Raw genomic sequence first — 20,551 nt, forward strand, 5'->3', positions numbered from 1 at the left:
TAAAATGTGATACGATCTAGTATAGGTTATGATCTCTAAAGACTTCTGGTAGAATAATACATTTACCCAGGTGAAACAACCAGATTAAGGGTCCATTCACACGATCACATCCGTTCCACAATTTTGCAGAAGGGGTGTGGACCCATTCATTTTCAATAGGGCCGCAAAAGATACGGACAGCACACCATGTGCTGTCCACATCCGCACTTTCGTTCCGGGGCCCCGCAAAAAAATAGAGTATGTCCTATTCTTGTCCGCAGCCACGGACAAGAAAAGGCATTTCTATCATAGTGCCGGCCACGTGCGGTCCACAAAATGTGGAACACACATGGCCGGTGTCCTTGTTTGGCGGATCCGCAATTGGCAGACCGCAAAACATTTGCGGACGTGTGAATGGACCCTAATAGGCATGGGGGGTTCAACTCCTTTGTGAAAGAGATGCAAGAGGTGAGCAGCAGTGAACGTTTGCTGGAAGATAGTGGAAGGGAGGGCAGAGAGGACAGATAAGGGCCTATTCACACCAAGTTATGGCTCTATGCTGGCAAAAAAAACTGATTGAGTACATGCCAAATGTATCCCTAAAGCTCTATTTACTAGGTGGAGGCAAAAAAAAGTGTCCTGTTGGAGCAATATCGGTATACTAGACTATTCCATACAATGGTATACAATGTGGTGTGTATATGTATGTAATTATAATTATATATATATATATATATATATATATATATATATATATATATATATATATATTCCTTTTTTACAATGGCCACCTATGATGGCAACAGGCCCCTAAGCATGGGTGTACACATATCTCATAGAAAAACTTAGTATGAGCCCCCTACCCCTACGCCACTAATTTGTCAAACACTCCCAGGCACTGCAGAATGCAAAGCACTGGATTTCAGGTGCATTTTTTTTATTAGCAGAGAAAATTTTAAGAAAAAAAAGTCACCCTCTGACTTCTGTGTCAGAAAAAAAGGAAAAGGTGTGTCAAAAACATGGCGCTCATCCTGAACAGCAAATTTCTCAAATGTATTTACACCAGACAACTGGCATAAATATATAAATTCTTCTTCACATGTTACAAAGCTGTCTGCCTGCAGCTACCACTAGGGGGAGCTCAAGGCAGAGGAGTTTATACAGTGCAACGTAGGCCATAATAATGTCTTTGCACTGAGCTCCCCCTAGTGGTGGCATGCAAATGTTGTGTTTTTATCACAGACTATGGAAAGAGATCAGCAAGGTAACAGTAAATGTAGATGATGTCACAGAAGTAGACTCCCTAATCTACACACTTAATCAGAACAATATCCTCAAATCTCTAGCTGGGGTAAGTGAAGATAGTGGGTCCCTGGGTTACTTTTCTATGGAGCCCTATGATTTCTTGCAACTCGGGGGACATAAGTCTATGTAGGGTCCATTAGTTTATACCCCAACACAATAATATAGGGTACAATAATCACCTGCACCACTCTCACTAGTGTCTCCGGGTATTTGACAAACACGTCTTGGAAGGCATTTGCAGGAAGTCTCAGGATGGTGGATGCTGTGGCAGCCCTGGCTGATACGGTCTTGTAAGGAGCCGGATGCCCCTGAGGAGAAAGCAATATATATGGATATGGTAAGGTAAAATGCTGCTGGCTCTCGGTATCCATCATGGTGATAACATGATAACAAACCTGCCAGTTCAACTACTAAATCGTCAAAACCTTACTAATATTTTACTGCACAAGCTGCATCTAAAGACATTGTGAAAAGAGAAGTCGGTGTGTGATTACATAGTTTGAATACAAACCAGTCGCTAACAAGGCCTCAAATCAACAGTCAGCCACCCTCCCCCAACGTAATGCAATATTAAACTACAATACAGAACCAGGTTCTTGGAAATTGAGAAAAAAAATTACTTTTCTCAGGGCAAATCAACAGATAATTTAGAAGGCGCCCTGTGAGCGGAGGGTTTCAATCCTCATGGAATCTGCTTATCTAACGCTGCGAGGAACAGTAATCATTCGTTTCTCCCTCCCCGCTTTCATTTATTATTTCTGGGAAAAAAAAAAAACACACAACAAAAAACAAAACAAAACACAACACAACAGAGCTGACAAATATCCCAAGGGCAGGAATAATGAAAAATCATCGAGAGTATCAATTAGGGCTGCAGTAAACGATTATTTCAGTAATCGAGTATTCTATCAATTATTTTTTACGATTAATCGAGTATTCTAATAAGAAAAAATTGATTAATAGACTGTTTTCCTTTATAAAAACTCAGACCCCCTGTCATCAGTCCCCAACACCCTTCTTTCCCCCGTGTGATCAGCCCAAGTGCTTCAGTTCCCCCCAGTGCCAATCGGCTCAACTATCCCCCAGAGCCGACAGCTCTCCCCCTCGCCAGAGCCATTAGCTCTCCCCCCTCCCTTGCGCCAGCAGCTCTCCCCCGTCCCTTGTGCCAGCAGCTCTCCCTCCTCCCTTGTGCCAGCAGCTCTCCCCCCTCCCTTGTGCCAGCAGCTCTCCCCCCTCCCTTGTGCCAGCAGCTCTTCCCCCCTCCCTTGTGCCAGCAGCTCTCCCCCGTCCCTTGTGCCAGCAGCTCTCCCTCCTCCCTTGTGCCAGCAGCTCTCCCCCCTCCCTTGTGCCAGCAGCTCTCCCCCCTCCCTTGTGCCAGCAGCTCTTCCCCCTCCCTTGTGCCAGCAGCTCTTCCCCCCCTCCCTTATGCCAGCAGCTCTTCCCCCCCCCCTCCCTTGTGCCAGCAGCTCTTCCCCCCCCCCTCCCTTGTGCCAGCAGCTCTCCCCCCCCTCCCTTGTGCCAGCAGCTCTTCCCCCCCTCCCTTGTGCCAGCAGCTCTTCCCCCCCTCCCTTGTGCCAGCAGCTCTTCCCCCCCTCCCTTGTGCCAGCAGCTCTTCCCCCCCTCCCTTGTGCCAGCAGCTCTTCCCCCCCTCCCTTGTGCCAGCAGCTCTTCCCCCCCTCCCTTGTGCCAGCAGCTCTTCCCCCCCTCCCTTGTGCCAGCAGCTCTTCCCCCCTCCCTTGTGCCAGCAGCTCTTCCCCCCCCCCTCCCTTGTGCCAGCAGCTCTTCCCCCCCCTCCCTTGTGCCAGCAGCTCTTCCCCCCCTCCCTTGTGCCAGCAGCTCTTCCCCCCCTCCCTTGTGCCAGCAGCTCTTCCCCCTCCCTTGTGCCAGCAGCTCTTCCCCCTCCCTTGTGCCAGCAGCTCTTCCCCCTCCCTTGTGCCAGCAGCTCTCCCCCCTCCCTTGTGAAATCATCTCCCCCCCCGTTCCTCCTGACATCCGGAGTGCACAGCGTCATTGGTTGCTATGACGCTGTGCACTGCGGGCGCCCGGCCTTAGTCGCACCAACTTACCTTTCCAGAAGACAAACACTCCATCGTTCCGCGCTGCTCTGCGTCCGACGTCACACAGCGCGTCAGGTCACAGCGTGCGAACGTCAGGAGGTCAGTGCGGCGCGGGACCATGGATGTGCTGTGGAGGGTCCGGAGGCCCCCGGCTGGAAAGGTGACTACTGAAGGCCAGCGGGAGACCACGGAGCGGGAGTAATAGCAAGCGCTTCATTCCCGCTCCGTGATCACGTGACACAAACGAATCTTCGATGCAAAAAATTTTTGTGTCAAATTGCTTGATTCAAATCGAGTAATCGTTTCATCCCTAGTATCAATACATGTTGGATGTCCGCAGAAACAGAGGCCGGGTACTGGGACAGCCAAATCACTCACCCTCGTTTAAAATGCAACTGCTATAAAATAAAGCAGCGAGAGGAGCGCCATGTTTGTGGTATGAATATGACAACCTCTCTCCTCAGGGGGTTGCCCAGCGTCACTCGTGTCCTAGCGTCCCCCATCTCCATGGTCCTCCACTGTTCCAATAGGTGTCTTCAACAATATGTAGTGCGAACACCATGGCACGTAATATTGTGACTATGTTCCAGCAAGTCGATGGTTACACTGACTATATTCCCTATCCACCATTTTCTGATGTGGGAAGTGGTTGTGCTGGCACTCTGGTTTAGCTTTGCAGCATGTTCTCCTCCGCTGATGCGGTTTTTACGCTGGTACTAGCGTTCGCAGTCGCTGCAGTGTGGCATTCCATCAGGTAGGGGTTTTACCCTGACTCTGGCTTGGCGGTTGTTCCTGTTCAACGCCCTTCCCACGTGGAGTGTTTAAGGTTAGCTCTCCTTCCCTGGGGCAGTATGGTACCATGGCCTCTACCGGATACCTCTAGTCTGCCCCTCAGTTTGTGCTGGCGGGCACGCTGCGGCTCCTACGGTAGGGGGGTCCTGGAGTAGCTATTACATACTCTGGCTCCCCCTGCACGGCTCCTTCGTCAGGTGACGGATTCTTCTAACGCCAAATTCGGTGGCGTACGTTGCATGGCCTCCTCCTTGGGTGGAGTATGGCGCCGTCACTGTCATCCGGTGGCTACTTCTGTGTAGTGCCAGTCCCAGATGGGGAATGGGCTTCGCCCTGCCCCATTTCCTTCCGTTTTTTCCTTCTCTGGCTCAGGGTTCACGGTCACTTCGCAAACCTTGGTAGCTCCTAAGTTACTACTTCCCCTCATCTACGCTGATGCAGGGTATTGGTTCTGTGTTTTTTTTACTTCCAGTCTCGTTCCGGACCGACTGTTGGGCTGTGACGTTTTCCATATTCTCCTTCTACAGGTGAATCCTACCCGTTGGTCCTGGGTATACTACCCGTATCTACAGCTACCTCTCAAGACTTCACTAATGACTGCCATGACAGTTCGATGGTAGTCATGCCTTTTCACTGCACATTCCGTGGCTAGACTACGAGACTCACCACGCCAGGCTGAGCGGGGGTGTTGTCACGACTCACCACCGTTGATGGAGTTTCGTTCCTGGAACGGAACACCCCTTCTATTCTTCCTCCTAGAGGCAGGAGTTTTTCTCTCATCTTGGTTGGGTCGAAATTTCCGTCGAGCAGCGTTGCTATACCGTCAATACACGGGCTCTGACGGAACTCCACCGCCAGTGATTCTCATATCGTCTCTACTTCTACCTATCCATAATAACCTTCCTTCAGGGAATGGCACCTACGGTTCCTCAGTACCGTCCTCCTTTACCGCCTTGGGATCTGAACTTGGTCCTTTCAGCGCTCCAGAGTTCTCCCCTTGAACCCTTGCGGGAGATGTCTCTCCGACTCCTGTCCTGGAAGGTGTTTTTTTCTTGTGGCTATCACATCCATCAGACGGGTGTCCGGGTTGGGGCGCTCTCTTGCAGAGAACCTTCCTGGTTCTTCACAGGGATAAGCGGTTCTCCGGCCCGTTCATTCCTTTCCCTGACGGTGGTCTCTGATTTCCATTTCAATGAAGAAATTGTCCTTCCATCACTGTGTCCCTCCCCTTCACACCCTAGGGAAAGGGAGTTGCACCATTTGGTTGTCAGGGCTCCGACGATTTATTTGCCAGCCTCCAGCATACTGCACCCGGGGCAGGGTTCAGCCCTTCGGTGTCACAGCTCACTCCACCAGAACGGTGGGCGCACTTGGGCTCGGAGGATTCAGGGTTCGGCCGTGTAGTTGTGCAAGGCGGCTACTGTCCTCCTTACGCACATTCACAAAATTTTGCCAGGTACATACTTCTGCATCGATGGGCGCTGCCTTGAGCCGCGTGGTCTTGCAGGCGGCAGTTCTTAGTTGCCTGCAGGGGCGCTTGCTCCATGGGTCTGTGGTTTTCCCTCCCTGTGGACTGCTCTTGGACAACCCACGGTTTCGGTGTCCCCCAATGAATATGGGCGAGAAAACGAGATTTTTGTAAAACTTACAAGTAAAATCTCTTTCTCGCTCTTCATTGGGGGACACAGCACCCACCCAGTATTGTAGTTCGGCCACAGTTGTGGCTGTTGCTGGTTAGAACCTAGTTGGGTTCTTGACATTGTTGCTGTTCCACGTTTTTTCGTTGGTTTACTTGCTTCTCCTACTGCGTGTTCACAAACTGAAGCTCTCTCTCCAGGCTGGAGGGATTATAGCTGCCAGGGCAGGAGCTAACAGCTTTTACTAGTGTCAACGCCTCCTAGAGGACATGGCCATACCCACAGTCTCTGTGTCCCCCAATGAAGAGCGAGCAAGAGATTTTACTGGTAAAGTTTTACAAAAATCTCGTTTTTACGCACAAGTAAAGGTTATGAGTAGGGATGTGCAAACTTGTGTTTTCAAGTTTGGTGTGCAAGGTTCGGGTCACTAAGAACTCCGTTATGGATTCCGCTACCACGGACCATAAGAACCTTGCACGCTGAACTTGAAAACACAAGTTCGCTCACCCCTATTTATGAGCACAGCGTAATTAGATGACACATGGCATTTTAGCTTTTCTCAGCCCTATTGTTTATATCCAGAATAGAAGTGAAGCTTCGATTTGGAGCCAATTCAGACATTACACATTATGGTCCCTGTGATCAGCATCCCATGTACCTTTACAACATGCCTGCAGCTACCGGTAGCAGTTTCAATCATAAGATAAGGCCAACTAATTTCCATAGGACTACCCCAGGTCTTCAGTCCCTGGGGATGAAAGATAGTTTCCTCTGTACTTACCTCAACGCCGCAGTTGTCACTGAGCTTGGGCTGCAGGCTCTTCTGCTCGGGTCCCAGTGTTCCCGAGTCTCCATGTTCTGTAGCATAAGGCGTTAAAGCCCAGAGAAACCCTTTAATATATACAAGGGCGACCCAATGGAAAGTACTGAATGAAAGAGGGATCGAAAAACTGAACGGAACGCAATCGCAGTCAAAACTGACTGAAATTGCCTGCCTACTCGCACGATTTTCTCTGAACGCACCTGCATCGAATCCAGCCCTCACCCGCGACGCCCGTGTGAAAGAGGCCTTAAAAGTGCAGCAAACCCTTCAAACAGCTAAACAGCAGGCGTGCTGGACTGATATTGATCGTCCAGCACCTAAGGAAAGGTCAATGTGACACCACTGCACAACCCTTTAAAGGGATAATTCTGTCTAAAAGGGGTAATAAAATTTTTTTGGGAGGATTTGTGGTTGCATTTTCCTATTCAGTTCAGCAATACTATACCATTGAAAATTAAACACAACATAATGTCTATCTGTAGAAGCCAACACAAGTTATATGCAGAGTAATCCTCATGATGATAGTAGGTGTATAACTGTGACAGCTCTACTGTTCTCTTCATACAGTAGACCTAGATAAAGACGCCCACAGAAGAGCACTGCGCACATGTGTGATGCTCTAATTCAGACATAACCCCTTCCTGCCCTAACAGAGTTATGTGAGACTGTTGGCCACACTGAGAGGCCAAACATGGAGAAATTACAGAACTGGGACAGAAATTACATCCACCTGTTTGTTTTTTGTGTTTTTTTAAATAAATAGATCGAATACACATCTAAGCTGGTAATATGTGATAAAAATGATGGACGTGTCCTTTTAGAAAAAGTTTTTCAGGAATGGCTGCTGTCTTTCAAAAACACCACCACTATACCAGTGCATTGGTTGTCTCTTCTATTGCAGCTTTGCTTCATTGAAATGAATGAGGCTGAGCTGCAATACCAGTTTACTGGTGTAGTACTGTTTCTTGAAGAAAGCAGCGATGTCTTTTTTCATGTACAGCGACCCATAGTCATTTCATCTGATCTTGCACATTAGGTACGAGAAGAGCTGAACTCACGGTGATGACATCAAGGATGCTGAGCAGACTGTGTACACTCTCTCCGGCCAAAACTTCTTTCACCACCATCTCCTTCCCATCCTGGAAAAAAAAAACATGAAAGACGCTCATATATACAGTATATATGTGTCACAGAACCCGGTAACGCATGCTATGCATCAGCACTAACCGAAATGTCCTACATATCACCCAGAGCCGAGACACCAGTCCTGAACACAATCTATTATTACCATTTGAAGGCCATTTTAGACTAAAGCTGGCCATATAGATAGCTGACGCTCTCATCCCCACATACACACGTACACTCAGCTGAGCGCGCGCGTGTTCTGATTTGGGACAGCCACAGCTGTTAAGACACCCCTGGTGATGGCTTATCAGTCTGAGAATAAAAGGCAACAGGCACTTAAAATCCAGCAACCCGATCCTTCTCTCTTTGACGTCTTCCATTGGGGGGAGAGTCAGGAGGGCCCTATACTAGTGATGAATGAGCCGATTCGTCTCATTAGCAAGAATTCTTCACCTGTGAGGGGATGTCCCCACCTGCCTGTTGATTAACGTCTCATCCAGTCCTGACAATCTTGGTCCAAGTAGAAGTGCAGCTCTAATTCGGCTTTGGAAGCACCAACTGGGCATACGTCGCTACATTTCTTGGTAGTGGCACATGAACAGTGGCTGCTCCCAAAGTCAAACTTATGGCACCGCAATTCAATTTACTCATCCTTAACCCCTACACACCTGATGGTCAGGTGGGAAACACACCTATCTGACATTGGTGGCATATGACTAGGATATATAGGAGATGAAACAACCCCTTTAATAATTTAGCCATAAAAAGTGTACTTACACTTTCCTGAATGCATACTTCCAGAATCCCATCTTGGACTACATAAATACTGTTATCCAACTGTCCTGGGCGGAAAATGTACTCCCCTTCATGAAGCTGTACGAACACCATGTGTTTGCAGAGTTCAAGGAACAAAGGTTTCTCAAAATGACCCAGGACTCTGCCAAAAAGGACAAAGTGGCAATTAATCACAGACAATTATAACATAAGATTTGTTAACATGGCTGCAACCTCTCCTAATGACACGTGAAACAGCCAACAGTAAAGTAAAAGAGTAGAAGTAATGGAAGCATTTAGTCAAAGTATGACCTAAAGCAACCGTGACAATACTGTAAGTTGCCCAATAAGTGCTCACAAAATAGATGCCAGAAAATCAGAAATTTGCAATTCTCTTGGGATAATTTGCAGGTTACCTTACTAAAAAAAAAATTCACAGAGACCAAAGGTTTTTAGAAAAATGTAAAGTTCAATGTCCCTATTAGAGAGCAGTTATCCATCTCCTGACACGTGGGCATTATTGAAATGCAGCAATTTATGTTCATTAAAAAGGTCAGCGCTCGCTATTAAAGTTGTAGCAGCATTTGGTAAAGTTCGTGACCATGAAAAGAGTAAGAAATGTGCGACGAAGGCTTAATGCACAGGGCAGCAGAACCTGCACAGAACGGGCAAGAGGTCGTCACGTAGTACTCACCGTACGTTCTTCAGCATGTACAACACCTCCGAGGGCAAATGAGAATTTTTAACATCAAATTCTGTAAGATCAGCTTCCAAAAGGGAAGGAGGAGGCTCTTTCTTCTGTAAGGTGGGATATTCCTTCTTAAAACGAAGTATTCTATATAAAAAAAAAAACACAAAAAAGCATAAAAGGACAAATATATCCCTCTAAAAGTGGATTAAACAGAGTTATTCCTTTGTCATGTGTGCTGTACAATTCCTGTCCGCGTGTGCTCCCAGCAAGTCAAGATTTGTGGATAACGCTTATCATCTGTGAGTACAGTACAGTACACCTGCAATCACATAGGAACTGACTGTATCATCAAACACTATAATGCAGTCAGTTTGGTTTCGGGGAGCCGCGGCTGACACACAGATTTCCGAACTAATCCCAGTTGTATGAATCAGCCCTTATAAAGAATACATACGACCATTTCTGACCTCTAGGGGTTAATTATCAATGGGAGTACTGGAACTATTCTATATACCAGTTGTGTTCCTCAGCTCCAGTCATCAGGGCCCCCCACCTGCCGGTCAGGATGAGAGAATATCCCACAGAATGAATACCTTAATATTACCCGCTCAATATGAAGGAAATCCTGAAAATATGATCAACAGGTGAGGACTAAGGACTGGAGGTGAGGAACACTGCTGTATGCCATGCTTGTCCCCTCCATGTCCCAATATGGTGTACTTCTTCCTTACCTTTTAGCCAGCGTCAGGACCTTCACCCGCTTCCTCACTCGTGGTCTTGAAACGGTATTGCCACCCACCAGAGTGTTCGGCAGAGTAGTTACCTGCAGAATAGCACAAAGCCATCACTGTCTTGCAGCACACAATAAAGTAGCTTAGACTAAGCGAACAATAATAATAAAATAAAAAAATATATATATAAAAAAAAAAAAAAAAAAGCTAACCTGCTCCAAATAAATAGAACTAGGAAACTTCAGAAGTGATTTTAGTATGTATATTGTTGAATAGTCTCCCATAGAATCCCTAACATACACTGTACGTCTGCAAAAGGGGAGTGCTTATGCCATCTGGTGATCACAAACAGGAACTGCAGAACAGAAATTAATACACGTCCTAGATTTTAACAGTGGTAAATGAAACAGTGATATGACAAGCTATTTTCTAATCATTCTTATTCAAACCTAGTGGGTGAATTATTGCTTATGTAAGGAATCTCAGCGTAAATAACTGGAGCTAATATGTCGTCAGCAGCTGCATCTTGGCATCTGTTGAACACGGTGATGAAGCTCTAATTCCACTAAAGCTTAGGCAGGGTGCCGAATCTCCATAAAGAGACCAGTCTCATACGGAGACTTACTGGAAGTACTCCATGGTATGGAGACTTTTTGCAAATGCTCCAAGAGAAATGAGAACCAACATTCCCGTGTCATATCCCAAGTCGGATTATGACACACAGGGAGTCAATTCCAAGAGGTGGTGCTGGCGAGATGGTTCTACTCCTTGGGAGACACCCCTTTGCATATTAAATTTCCAATAAAAGAAAACCCAATATTAAATCAATACCTTGCGCATGATCTTCCGTCCATAAAACATAACTTTGTCCCTTTTCCGGAACCGATAACGTGTTCCCCCTGGCTGCTGCTGTTCTGCAAAGAGAGGCATGAGGAAAAGGTGACTAAGCGGGTTGAGAGTGGGCTGTGACCAAGATGGCATGGCTGTGTATGACTGTATGCCTCCCAAGAGTCCTAGATCTTCCAGGTCTAATGATACCAACACAACAGGGAAATTAAACGGGTTGTCATGAGAAAAAATGCTTTTAAGAAATTGGGCAGAATGGGTTAAAAATTATAGGAGCTCAATAATCCCGTGGCGCCGCCGTTCCAAACCTTACTGGGTCCCTCCTGGTCTCAAATTTACTGGTCCCTCTTGACCCACAGGAAAAGCAGCTCAGGCAATCACTTACTGCAACAGTGACCCACCTCAGCTAGTGATTGGATGAGCGAGTATTTCCTGTAGGTCGACAGGGACTCAATAAGCGTCAAAACGGCAGGGAATCGAGGAGATCAGTGATGCTTCTTTGCTATTGATTTTTCAACTCCTTTCAAACCTTTCCTTTAAAAAAAAAAAAATAAATAAATTTAAAAAAAAATTCGAAAAACATTCTAACTCCTAGACCTATTACATAAGGAAAATCAACCCAGTTAACAAAAAATAATTCCAACAAACAGGATAATAAAATCTGTATATTCCCATATGTGTCCGTTACATCCACGGCCACTTTAACAAAAAAAAATGTATGAAGAGAAGGAACAACAGAGCGAGCGCAAAAACAAGCTTCACCGATGTTATAACAGCTTTCACACTCAAAACATGGCTCTTGCACCAAATAGAAGCAAAACCGCCTCATTTAACTGCAATTTGTGCGCAGATTATGGCACAACTGCATCATTTTGATGCAACTTTGTGCGGATTGCGACAAAAAAAAGCTATATTCCTGCAGTGTGAAAAGTTCAGATCCTTTATAAAAACAAACCACAAATGCCCTTTTTTCCCCTGGTGCCGTGTGTGACGCTCATGTTTTGGTCGGGGTCAAAGACACAGTGACGGCTAGTGGGCACGGAAATGGACAAGAGACGAGGAATCCTGCCTGTGCAAGCGCAGCCACAGCAACCACTACCCATAAGTGGACGTAGGCAGAAAAAAAAAAAGTGACACATAAGAAAGAGGCGCTGCGATAGCTCATGAGAGAAGAGATACTGCAGACATACTGCTGTATCGCCTTGACTGAATTAGCAGGAAAAAAATAACTTTAATTGCTACTGGGCACCCCGGGTGAGTCACGGTACAGGATCTGTGCTGCTGTATCAGTCAGGCAATGTACTTGGTAATTACCAAGTCTCTTGTATTCCCAGGAGATCAGAGATCGCTTCAGCTTGGAAGGATCACGGACATGCCATGACAACATAATCACATGCCTTATGCTCCCCGATGCACAGGTCACAGGACCCCCTTCTATCGGCTCAGTTCTACTAATTTTCGTCAGTTATTATGGAACTTTTCTTGCTGATTAAGTTGTAAGTAAAACCAGTCAACCACATTGTCCTTCCCTTTCCATGAAAAAAAAAGGGAAGGACGGCATAAGAGCAAGGTGATTTATAAGTTGCTGGTAAATTCTTGGCACGACATAAAGCACCTAACGTCACTACATAGACAGCCCAACAGAAGTGCCTGGCAGAATTCGGTCGACCTTAATGGGAAAATATGCACAAGCTTGAAAGGCTATTTTTCCCACCATTAGCACTGATTGTTCAGATAATGTCATAAGTGATGATGCACAAAGAGGTCTCATTGGTGCTCACAACACACATGGTTTATCCCCTTCTCAAAACAGCACCACTTGCGGCTCCTAAGGCTCTACAAACACTGCGCCCCAGCCTTTTCTTGGCTGTACCACATAATGATTTCTTGCCGTGTATTTTCAATGTTTGTCACTTGTGACACAGCGAGAGGTTTGGTTATGGAAAACAGGTATTTTTCTCCCAGCATGTGCTGCTGGGCTGATTTACAGCCAGGTGAGGTCAAATACCGGACGGGAGTTTAAATGCTGGTCCGGGTTTTGGCAGCACCTGGCTGTCCTTAAATAGGAAGCTGGGCTCAGAAGCCATGTCTCTGTGTTGGGATCTGGGAGCCTTGTGTCTGGATGAAGGCTTGCTACCTGTTTGGTGTGAAAACAGATTGGTGCTGCTGTCAGCAAGGACTCTTTGAGGCAGAGTTGTCGCATGGTGTGAATTACCACCAACACCGTAAGGTGACTTTGTTTGATTATGACTGCTTGTTTTGTCACTTGCCTAAAGTGTGAATAAAACACTGACCTGTTTGATCGAAAGAACTTGTTGTTGCCTCTATACTCCGTCCACTAATCCTGTCTACCAGAGCGAGTCCCCACAATTGGTGGAGGATGCGGGAATAAGCAGTGAGGCTGGCGTGAACGCCGATATTTTTGGTTTCTGCTTTTTTCAGGCACGGTTTCATGTCGTACATTAACCACCTCCGGACCGCCTAACGCAGGATCGCGTTCCGGAGGTGGCAGCCCTGCGCACAGTCACGCATATATGCGTCATCTCGCGAGACGCGAGATTTCCTGTGAACGCGCGCACTAAGGCGCGCGCGCTCATAGGAACGGAAGGTAAGAGAGTGGATCTCCAGCCTGCCAGCGGCGATCGTTCGCTGGCAGGCTGGAGATGTGTTTTTTTTAACCCCTAACAGGTTTATTAGACGCTGTTTTGATAACAGCATCTAATATACCTGCTACCTGGTCCTCTGGTGGTCCCCTTTGTTTGGATCGACCACCAGAGGACACAGGTAGCTCAGTAAAGTCCCACCAAGCACCACTACACTACACTACACCCCCCCCCCGTCACTTATTAACCCCTTATTAGCCCCTGATCACCCCATATAGACTCCCTGATCACCCCCCTGTCATTGATTACCCCCCTGTCATTGATCAACCCCCTGTAAAGCTCCATAAGACGTCCGCATGATTTTTACGGATGCACTGATAGATGGATCGGATCCGCAAAACGCATCCGGACGTCTGAATGAAGCCTTACAGGGGCATGATCAATGACTGTGGTTATCACCCCATATAGACTCCCTGATCACCCCCCTGTCATTGATCAACCCCCTGTAAAGCTCCATTCAGATGTCCGCCTGATTTTTACGGATCCACTGATAGATGGATCGGATCTGCAAAACACATACAGGCGTCTCCCTGGAGCCTTCCAGGGGGAGTAATCAATGACTGTGGTGATCACCCCATATAGACTCCCTGATCACCCCCCTGTCATTGATCACCCCCCCTGTCATTGATCACCCTCTGTAAGGCTCCATTCAGACATTTTTTTGGCCCAAGTTAGCGGAATTATTTTTTTTTTTCTTACAAAGTCTCATATTCCACTAACTTGTGTCAAAAAATAAAATCTCACATGAACTCACCATACCCCTCACGGAATCCAAATGCGTAAATTTTTTTAGACATTTATATTCCAGACTTCTTCTCACGCTTTAGGGCCCCTAGAATGCCAGGGCAGTATAAATACCCCACATGTGTCCCCATTTCGGAAAGAAGACACCCCCAGGTATTCCATGAGGGGCATATTGAGTCCATGAAAGATTGAAATTTTTGTCCCAAGTTAGCGGAACGGGAGACTTTGTGAGAAAAAAATTAAAAATATCAATTTCCGCTAACTTGTGCCAAAAAAAAAAATTTTCTATGAACTCGCCATGCCCCTCATTGAATACCTTGGGGTGTCTTCTTTCCAAAATGGGGTCACATGTGGGGTATTTATACTGCCCTGGCATTCTAGGGGCCCCAAAGCGTGAGAAGAAGTCTGGTATCCAAATGTCTAAAAATGCCCTCCTAAAAGGACTTTGGGCACCTTTGCGCATCTAGGCTGCAAAAAAGTGTCACACATCTGGTATCGCCATACTCAGGAGAAGTTGGGGAATGTGTTTTGGGGTGTCATTTTACATATACCCATGCTGGGTGAGAGAAATATCTTGGTCAAATGCCAACTTTGTATAAAAAAATGGGAAAAGTTGTCTTTTGCCAAGATATTTCTCTCACCCAGCATGGGTATATGTAAAATGACGCCCCAAAACACATTCCCCAACTTCTCCTGAATACGGCGATACCACATGTGTGACACTTTTTTGCAGCCTAGGTGGGCAAAGGGGCCCATATTCCAAAGAGCACCTTTAGGATTTCACAGGTCATTTACCTACTTACCACACATTAGGGCCCCTGGAAAATGCCAGGGCAGTATAACTACCCCACAAGTGACCCCATTTTGGAAAGAAGACACCCCAAGGTATTCCGTGAGGGGCATGGCGAGTTCCTAGAAATTTTTATTTTTTGTCACAAGTTAGTGGAAAATGCTGATTTTTTTTATTTTATTTTTTTCATACAAAGTCTCATATTCCACTAACTTGTGACAAAAAATAAAAACTTCCATGAACTCACTATGCCCATCAGCGAATACCTTGGGGTCTCTTCTTTCCAAAATGGGGTCACTTGTGGGGTAGTTATACTGCCCTGGCATTCTAGGGGCCCAAATGTGTGGTAAGGAGTTTGAAATCAAATTCTGTAAAAAATGACCAGTGAAATCCGAAAGGTGCTCTTTGGAATATGGGCCCCTTTGCCCACCTAGGCTGCAAAAAAGTGTCACACATCTGGTATCTCCGTACTCAGGAGAAGTTGGGGAATGTGTTTTGGGGTGTCATTTTACATATACCCATGCTGGGTGAGAGAAATATCTTGGTAAAAGACAACTTTTCCCATTTTTTTATACAAAGTTGGCATTTGACCAAGATATTTATCTCACCCAGCATTGGTATATGTAAAATGACACCCCAAAACACATTCCTCAACTTCTCCTGAATACAGAGATACCAGATGTGTGACACTTTTTTGCAGCCTAGGTGGGCAAAGGGGCCCATATTCCAAAGAGCACCTTTCGGATTTCACTCGTCATTTTTTACAGAATTTGATTTCAAACTCCTTACCACACATTTGGGCCCCTAGAATGCCAGGGCAGTATAACTACCCCACAAGTGACCCCATTTTGGAAAGAAGAGACCCCAAGGTATTTCGTGATGGGCATAGTGAGTTCATAGAAGTTTTTATTTTTTGTCACAAGTTAGTGGAATATGAGACTTTGTAAGAAAGAAAAACAAAAAAACAAATCATCATTTTCCGCTAACTTGTGACAAAAAATAAAAAGTTCTATGAACTCACTATGCCCATCAGCGAATACCTTAGGGTGTGTACTTTCCGAAATGGGGTCATTTGTGGGGTGTTTGTACTGTCTGGGCATTGTAGAACCTCAGGAAACATGACAGGTGCTCAGAAAGTCAGAGCTGCTTCAAAAAGCGGAAATTCACATTTTTGTACCATAGTTTGTAAACGCTATAACTTTTACCCAAAGCATTTTTTTTTTTACCCAAACATTTTTTTTTTAATCAAAGACATGTAGAACAATAAATTTAGAGCAAAATTTATATATGGATGTAGTTTTTTTTGCAAAATTTTACAACTGAAAGTGAAAAATGTCATTTTTTTGCAAAAAAATCGTTAAATTTCAATTAATAACAAAAAAAGTAAAAAATGTCAGCAGCAATGAAATACCACCAAATGAAAGCTCTATTAGTGAGAAGAAAAGGAGGTAAAATTCATTTGGGTGGTAAGTTGCATGACCGAGCAATAAACGGTGAAAGTAGTGTAGGTCAGAAGTGTAAAAAGTGGCCTGGTCTTTCAGGGTGTTTAAGCACTGGGGGCTGAGGTGGTTAAACCAGCTGTATTACAACCAGTGCCCCACAACAAAATGGAGGCTAATCTGCAGCAGCGAGAGACAAACCTGCAGCAACGCAAGGCTAATAAGCAGCAGCAGGAGACTAACCAGTTGCTGCTACAACACTTTATGGCTTTGCAGACAGTAGGAGCAACCCCGAGCGTCCACGATGCCCAGAAAGCAGTCTGTGCCGCGATTCCTAAGATGACCCCCGCAGATGACATCGAAACCTACCTGGCGATGTACGAGAAAGTGGCCATCAGGGAAAAGCTACCCTGTGACCAGTGGGCTGAGGTTGTCGCTCCATTCCTGGCATCCGATTCCCAGCGCGTGTATTTTGACTTGCCGGACGATCAAGTGGCCGACTACCAAAAAGTAAAGACGACTGAGGGGAGATCTAATTACTATGTATAAATATATCAGGGGGCAGTACAGAGATCTATCTCATCATCTATTTATCCCCAGGACTGTGACTGTGACGAGGGGACATCCTCTGCGTTTAGAGGAAAGAAGGTTTGTACACAAACATAGAAGAGGATTCTTTACGGTAAGAGCAGTGAGACTATGGAGCTCTCTGCCTGAGGAGGTGGTGATGGTGAGTACAATAAAGGAATTCAAGAGGGGCTTGGATGTATTTCTGGAGTGTAATAATATTACAGGATATAGCTACTAGAGAGGGGTCGTTGATCCAGGGAGTTATTCTGATTGCCTGATTGGAGTCGGGAAGGAATTTTTATTCCCCTAAAGTGAGGAAAATTGGCTTCTACCTCACAGGGTTTTTTTGCCTTCCTCTGGATCAACTTGTAGGATGACAGGCCGAACTGGATGGACAAATGTCTTTTTTCGGCCTTATGTACTATGTTACTATGTTATTCTGGCAAGACTGGGGGTGAATGTGTTGGTCCGGGCCCAGCAGGTGCATCGGTAGGACTTTAAACCGGAAGAGCCTGCGAGGACCCAGTATTATGACTTACTTCACCTCTTGCAAAAGTGGCTACAGCCTGATGTGCCGAGTCCCACTGCTATGCTGGATAGACTATTAGCAGATATGTTCTGGAGGGCTTTGCCATACCCTCTCCAGGACTGGATCGGTCAGGTGTCTCCTGGCAATGCCATTGAGATGGTGGACCGCTATGAAGCTACCAGGAATCTAAAGGAGGGTTCTGTCAGGAGGGGGGTCAGCAAACCCCGTAAATCTCCACCCCAGGCCCGTAGATTTGAGCCGATAAAACCCGCCGGGATGTACCCACGGCGGACCTGGCTCCGATAGTCTGCTGGCGGGGTCATGAGCCTGGCCATGTAAGGGCTGACTGTCCCCATCGGGTTGAGCCCATGGACACTAACTATGGCTACCGTCAGTCGCTATATGCCAGGAGGCTATGTGCAACAGGTACCCCAGAGTCTCTAGATCATTTGTGCCAGGTGGAAGTGGGAGACACTCTGGCGGAGGCTCTGCTGGACTCAGGGAGTCTGGTGACCCTAGTAATGGCTTCCCTGGTGCAGCCCGCCAAGTATACTGGCCGGAAAGTCAGGGTGATGTGCATCCACGGAGACTTAAAAGACTACCCCACTGCGCTGGTGTCTCAAACTACAGTGTCCGGTAGATGGACCCACGAGGTAGCTGTCGCCACAAATCTACATTATGAACTAATAATAGGGAGAGACTTCCCGGCACTGTAGCCTAATATGAGAGTGACTGATACCCATGAGACAGGGGTAACCCTAGCAGAGTGGCCCGGCTCAGGGGGGAGACCAGAACCCTGGGGACCTGAGACCAAAGGACCAGCGGTAGGGGTGACCACCACTTCGTTGGAAAAGGGGGAGACAACCCCGCAAGGTGTGATGGTGGGAGACGTGGAGGACTTGCTGCCGGGTCCTGAATTGGCAGACCTCAATGTCTCCAGGAATAATTTTGGTACCGCCCAACGTCGGGACCCAACCCTATCCTGCGCCTGGGAAAATGTGTTAATAGTAGATGGTGAACCACAACAACCAGGGGCAGAGTCAGTGTTTCCCCGTTTTGTGGTTCATCAGGATATGTTGCATCGGGTAAACCAACGACGGGGTGAGCCTATTGAACAGTTTGTGGTCCCCAAGGCTTATCGCAAGCTTGTGTTAGATCTAGCCCACCAACACGTTCTCTGGGGTCACCCAGGGCTGCATAAAACTCGTATTCTACAGCGGTTTTACTGCCCCAGCATATTCAAAGAAGTGGAAGAGTTTTGTAAGTTTTGCCAGATAACTAGCCCCAGACACATTTCCGTAGTCCCCTAGTACCTCTCCCGATTATCAAAGTACCGTTTGACCGAATAGCTATGGACCTCATAGGCCCAGTACCGAAGTCCGCCAGAGGGCATCAACACATCTTAGTCATTCTAGACTACGCCACTCGGTACCCGGAGGCGGTGCCACTGCGACATACCTAGGCCAAACTCATAGCTAAGGAATTAATGGAGATGTTTTCCCAACTAGGACTACCTAAAGAGGTTCTGACTGACCAAGGGACCCCTTTTATGTCCAAGGTAAAGAGGGAACTGTGTAAGTTTCTGCACATAAAACAACTACGGACGTCCGTTTACCATCCGCAAACGGACGGTCTGGTAGAACGGTTTAACCAAACATTAAAAAATATGTTGAAAAAAAAACCAACATGTTTGCAGTGCGAGAGGTGCCCCAGGCCTCTACTGGGTTCTCGCCCTTCGAACTGCTATATGGCAGACACCCTCGTGGTCTCTTGGACATGGCCAAAGAGGCGTGGGGACAGCAACCTACTCCACATAAAAGTGTCATTGAGTACATTACCCAGATGCAAGATCGGATAGAGACAGTATTGCCTCTTGTTAGGGAGCATATGGAGGCCGCTCAGCGAGCCCAGAGTCGGGTCTATAAATCGGCAGGCTCAGGTCCGGATCTTTAACCCATGTGATCAGGTTTTGGTTCTGGTGCTGACCGTGAACAGTAAGTTCCTGGCTGCCACAGTAAAAATTGTTGACAGCCTCTCCTCTAAACAGACTCGTGCAGACCGATGCCTCCGAAGTAGGCCTCGGTGCTGTACTGTCTCAGGAAGTCAACGGGGAGGAGCATCCCATTGTCTTCCTCAACCGTAAGCTCACTCCAGCCGAGACTAGGTACAGTATAGTGGAGAGAGAGTGCCTGGCCATCAAGTGGGCACTTGAGTCTCTCTGCTATTATTTATTGGGGAGAAAATTCGGACCACTCCCCTCTCAAGTGGATCAGCCAGGCTAAGGACAAAAGTTTTTGGTGGAACACAGGGCAGGCCGGTTACAAGGAAACGCGGATGCCCTGTCCCCGGGTACACTGTCTGACGTGTGTTCCCCCCCTCAGGGTTGAACAAAGGGGGGGGGGGGGGGGGGGGGGTGGTATGTGACACAGTGAGAGGTTTGATCTGGGAAAACAGGCATTTTCCTCCCAGCATGTCCAGCCAGGTGAGGTCAAATACCGGACCAGATTTTAGGTGCCGGTCCGGGTTTTGGCAGCACCTGGCTGTCCTTAAATAGGCAGCTGGGCTCAGAAGCCAGGTCTCTGTGTTGGGATCTGGGAGCCTTGTGTCTGGATGAAGGGTTGCTACCTGTTTGGCGTGAAAACAGGTTGGTGCTGCTATCAGCAAGGACTATTTGAGGCAGAATTGCCGCATGGTGTGAATTACCACCAACACCGCAAGGTGACTTTTTGTTTGATTATGACTGCTTGTTTTGTCACCTAAAGTGTGAATAAAACACTGAACTGTTTGATCCAAAGAACTTGTTGTTGCCTCTGTACTGCGTCCACTAATCCTGTCTACAAGAGCGAAACCCCACACACTGTACAGGCACATAGTTCCATATGCCACTTATTGATTACTATTGTATAAAATATAAACAATGCATTCAAAAGTTTTCACACCCTTTCACTTTTTTTCACATTTTAGGTTATGTTGCTGCTTGTGCCAAAATAAAAAAAAATCTAGTTTTTCCCATCAATCTCTCAATAAAGAGAAAAAAAATGCTTTTAGACATAGCT

The 20,551-nt window shown here is 46.6% G+C and overlaps 1 protein-coding gene across 6 annotated transcripts in view; it reads right to left on the bottom strand.

Moving 5' to 3' along the window:
• Positions 1-20,551, bottom strand: part of PNPLA7 (patatin like phospholipase domain containing 7) — a 151,936-nt gene that overhangs the window by 98,002 nt on the left and 33,383 nt on the right. For all 6 annotated transcript variants that reach the window (XM_040406056.1, XM_040406057.1, XM_040406058.1 and 3 more), the window contains 6 exons: positions 10,746-10,828; positions 9,915-10,006; positions 9,187-9,327; positions 8,496-8,655; positions 7,652-7,732; positions 1,464-1,592 (listed from right to left, as the gene is read on the bottom strand). In XM_040406056.1, coding sequence (XP_040261990.1) covers positions 1,464-1,592; positions 7,652-7,732; positions 8,496-8,655; positions 9,187-9,327; positions 9,915-10,006; positions 10,746-10,828 — 686 coding nt within the window. The remainder of the gene's footprint in view (positions 1-1,463; positions 1,593-7,651; positions 7,733-8,495; positions 8,656-9,186; positions 9,328-9,914; positions 10,007-10,745; positions 10,829-20,551) is intronic.

This window comes from Bufo bufo, chromosome 8 (genome assembly GCF_905171765.1).
Source record: "Bufo bufo chromosome 8, aBufBuf1.1, whole genome shotgun sequence".
Taxonomy (NCBI): domain Eukaryota; kingdom Metazoa; phylum Chordata; class Amphibia; order Anura; family Bufonidae; genus Bufo; species Bufo bufo.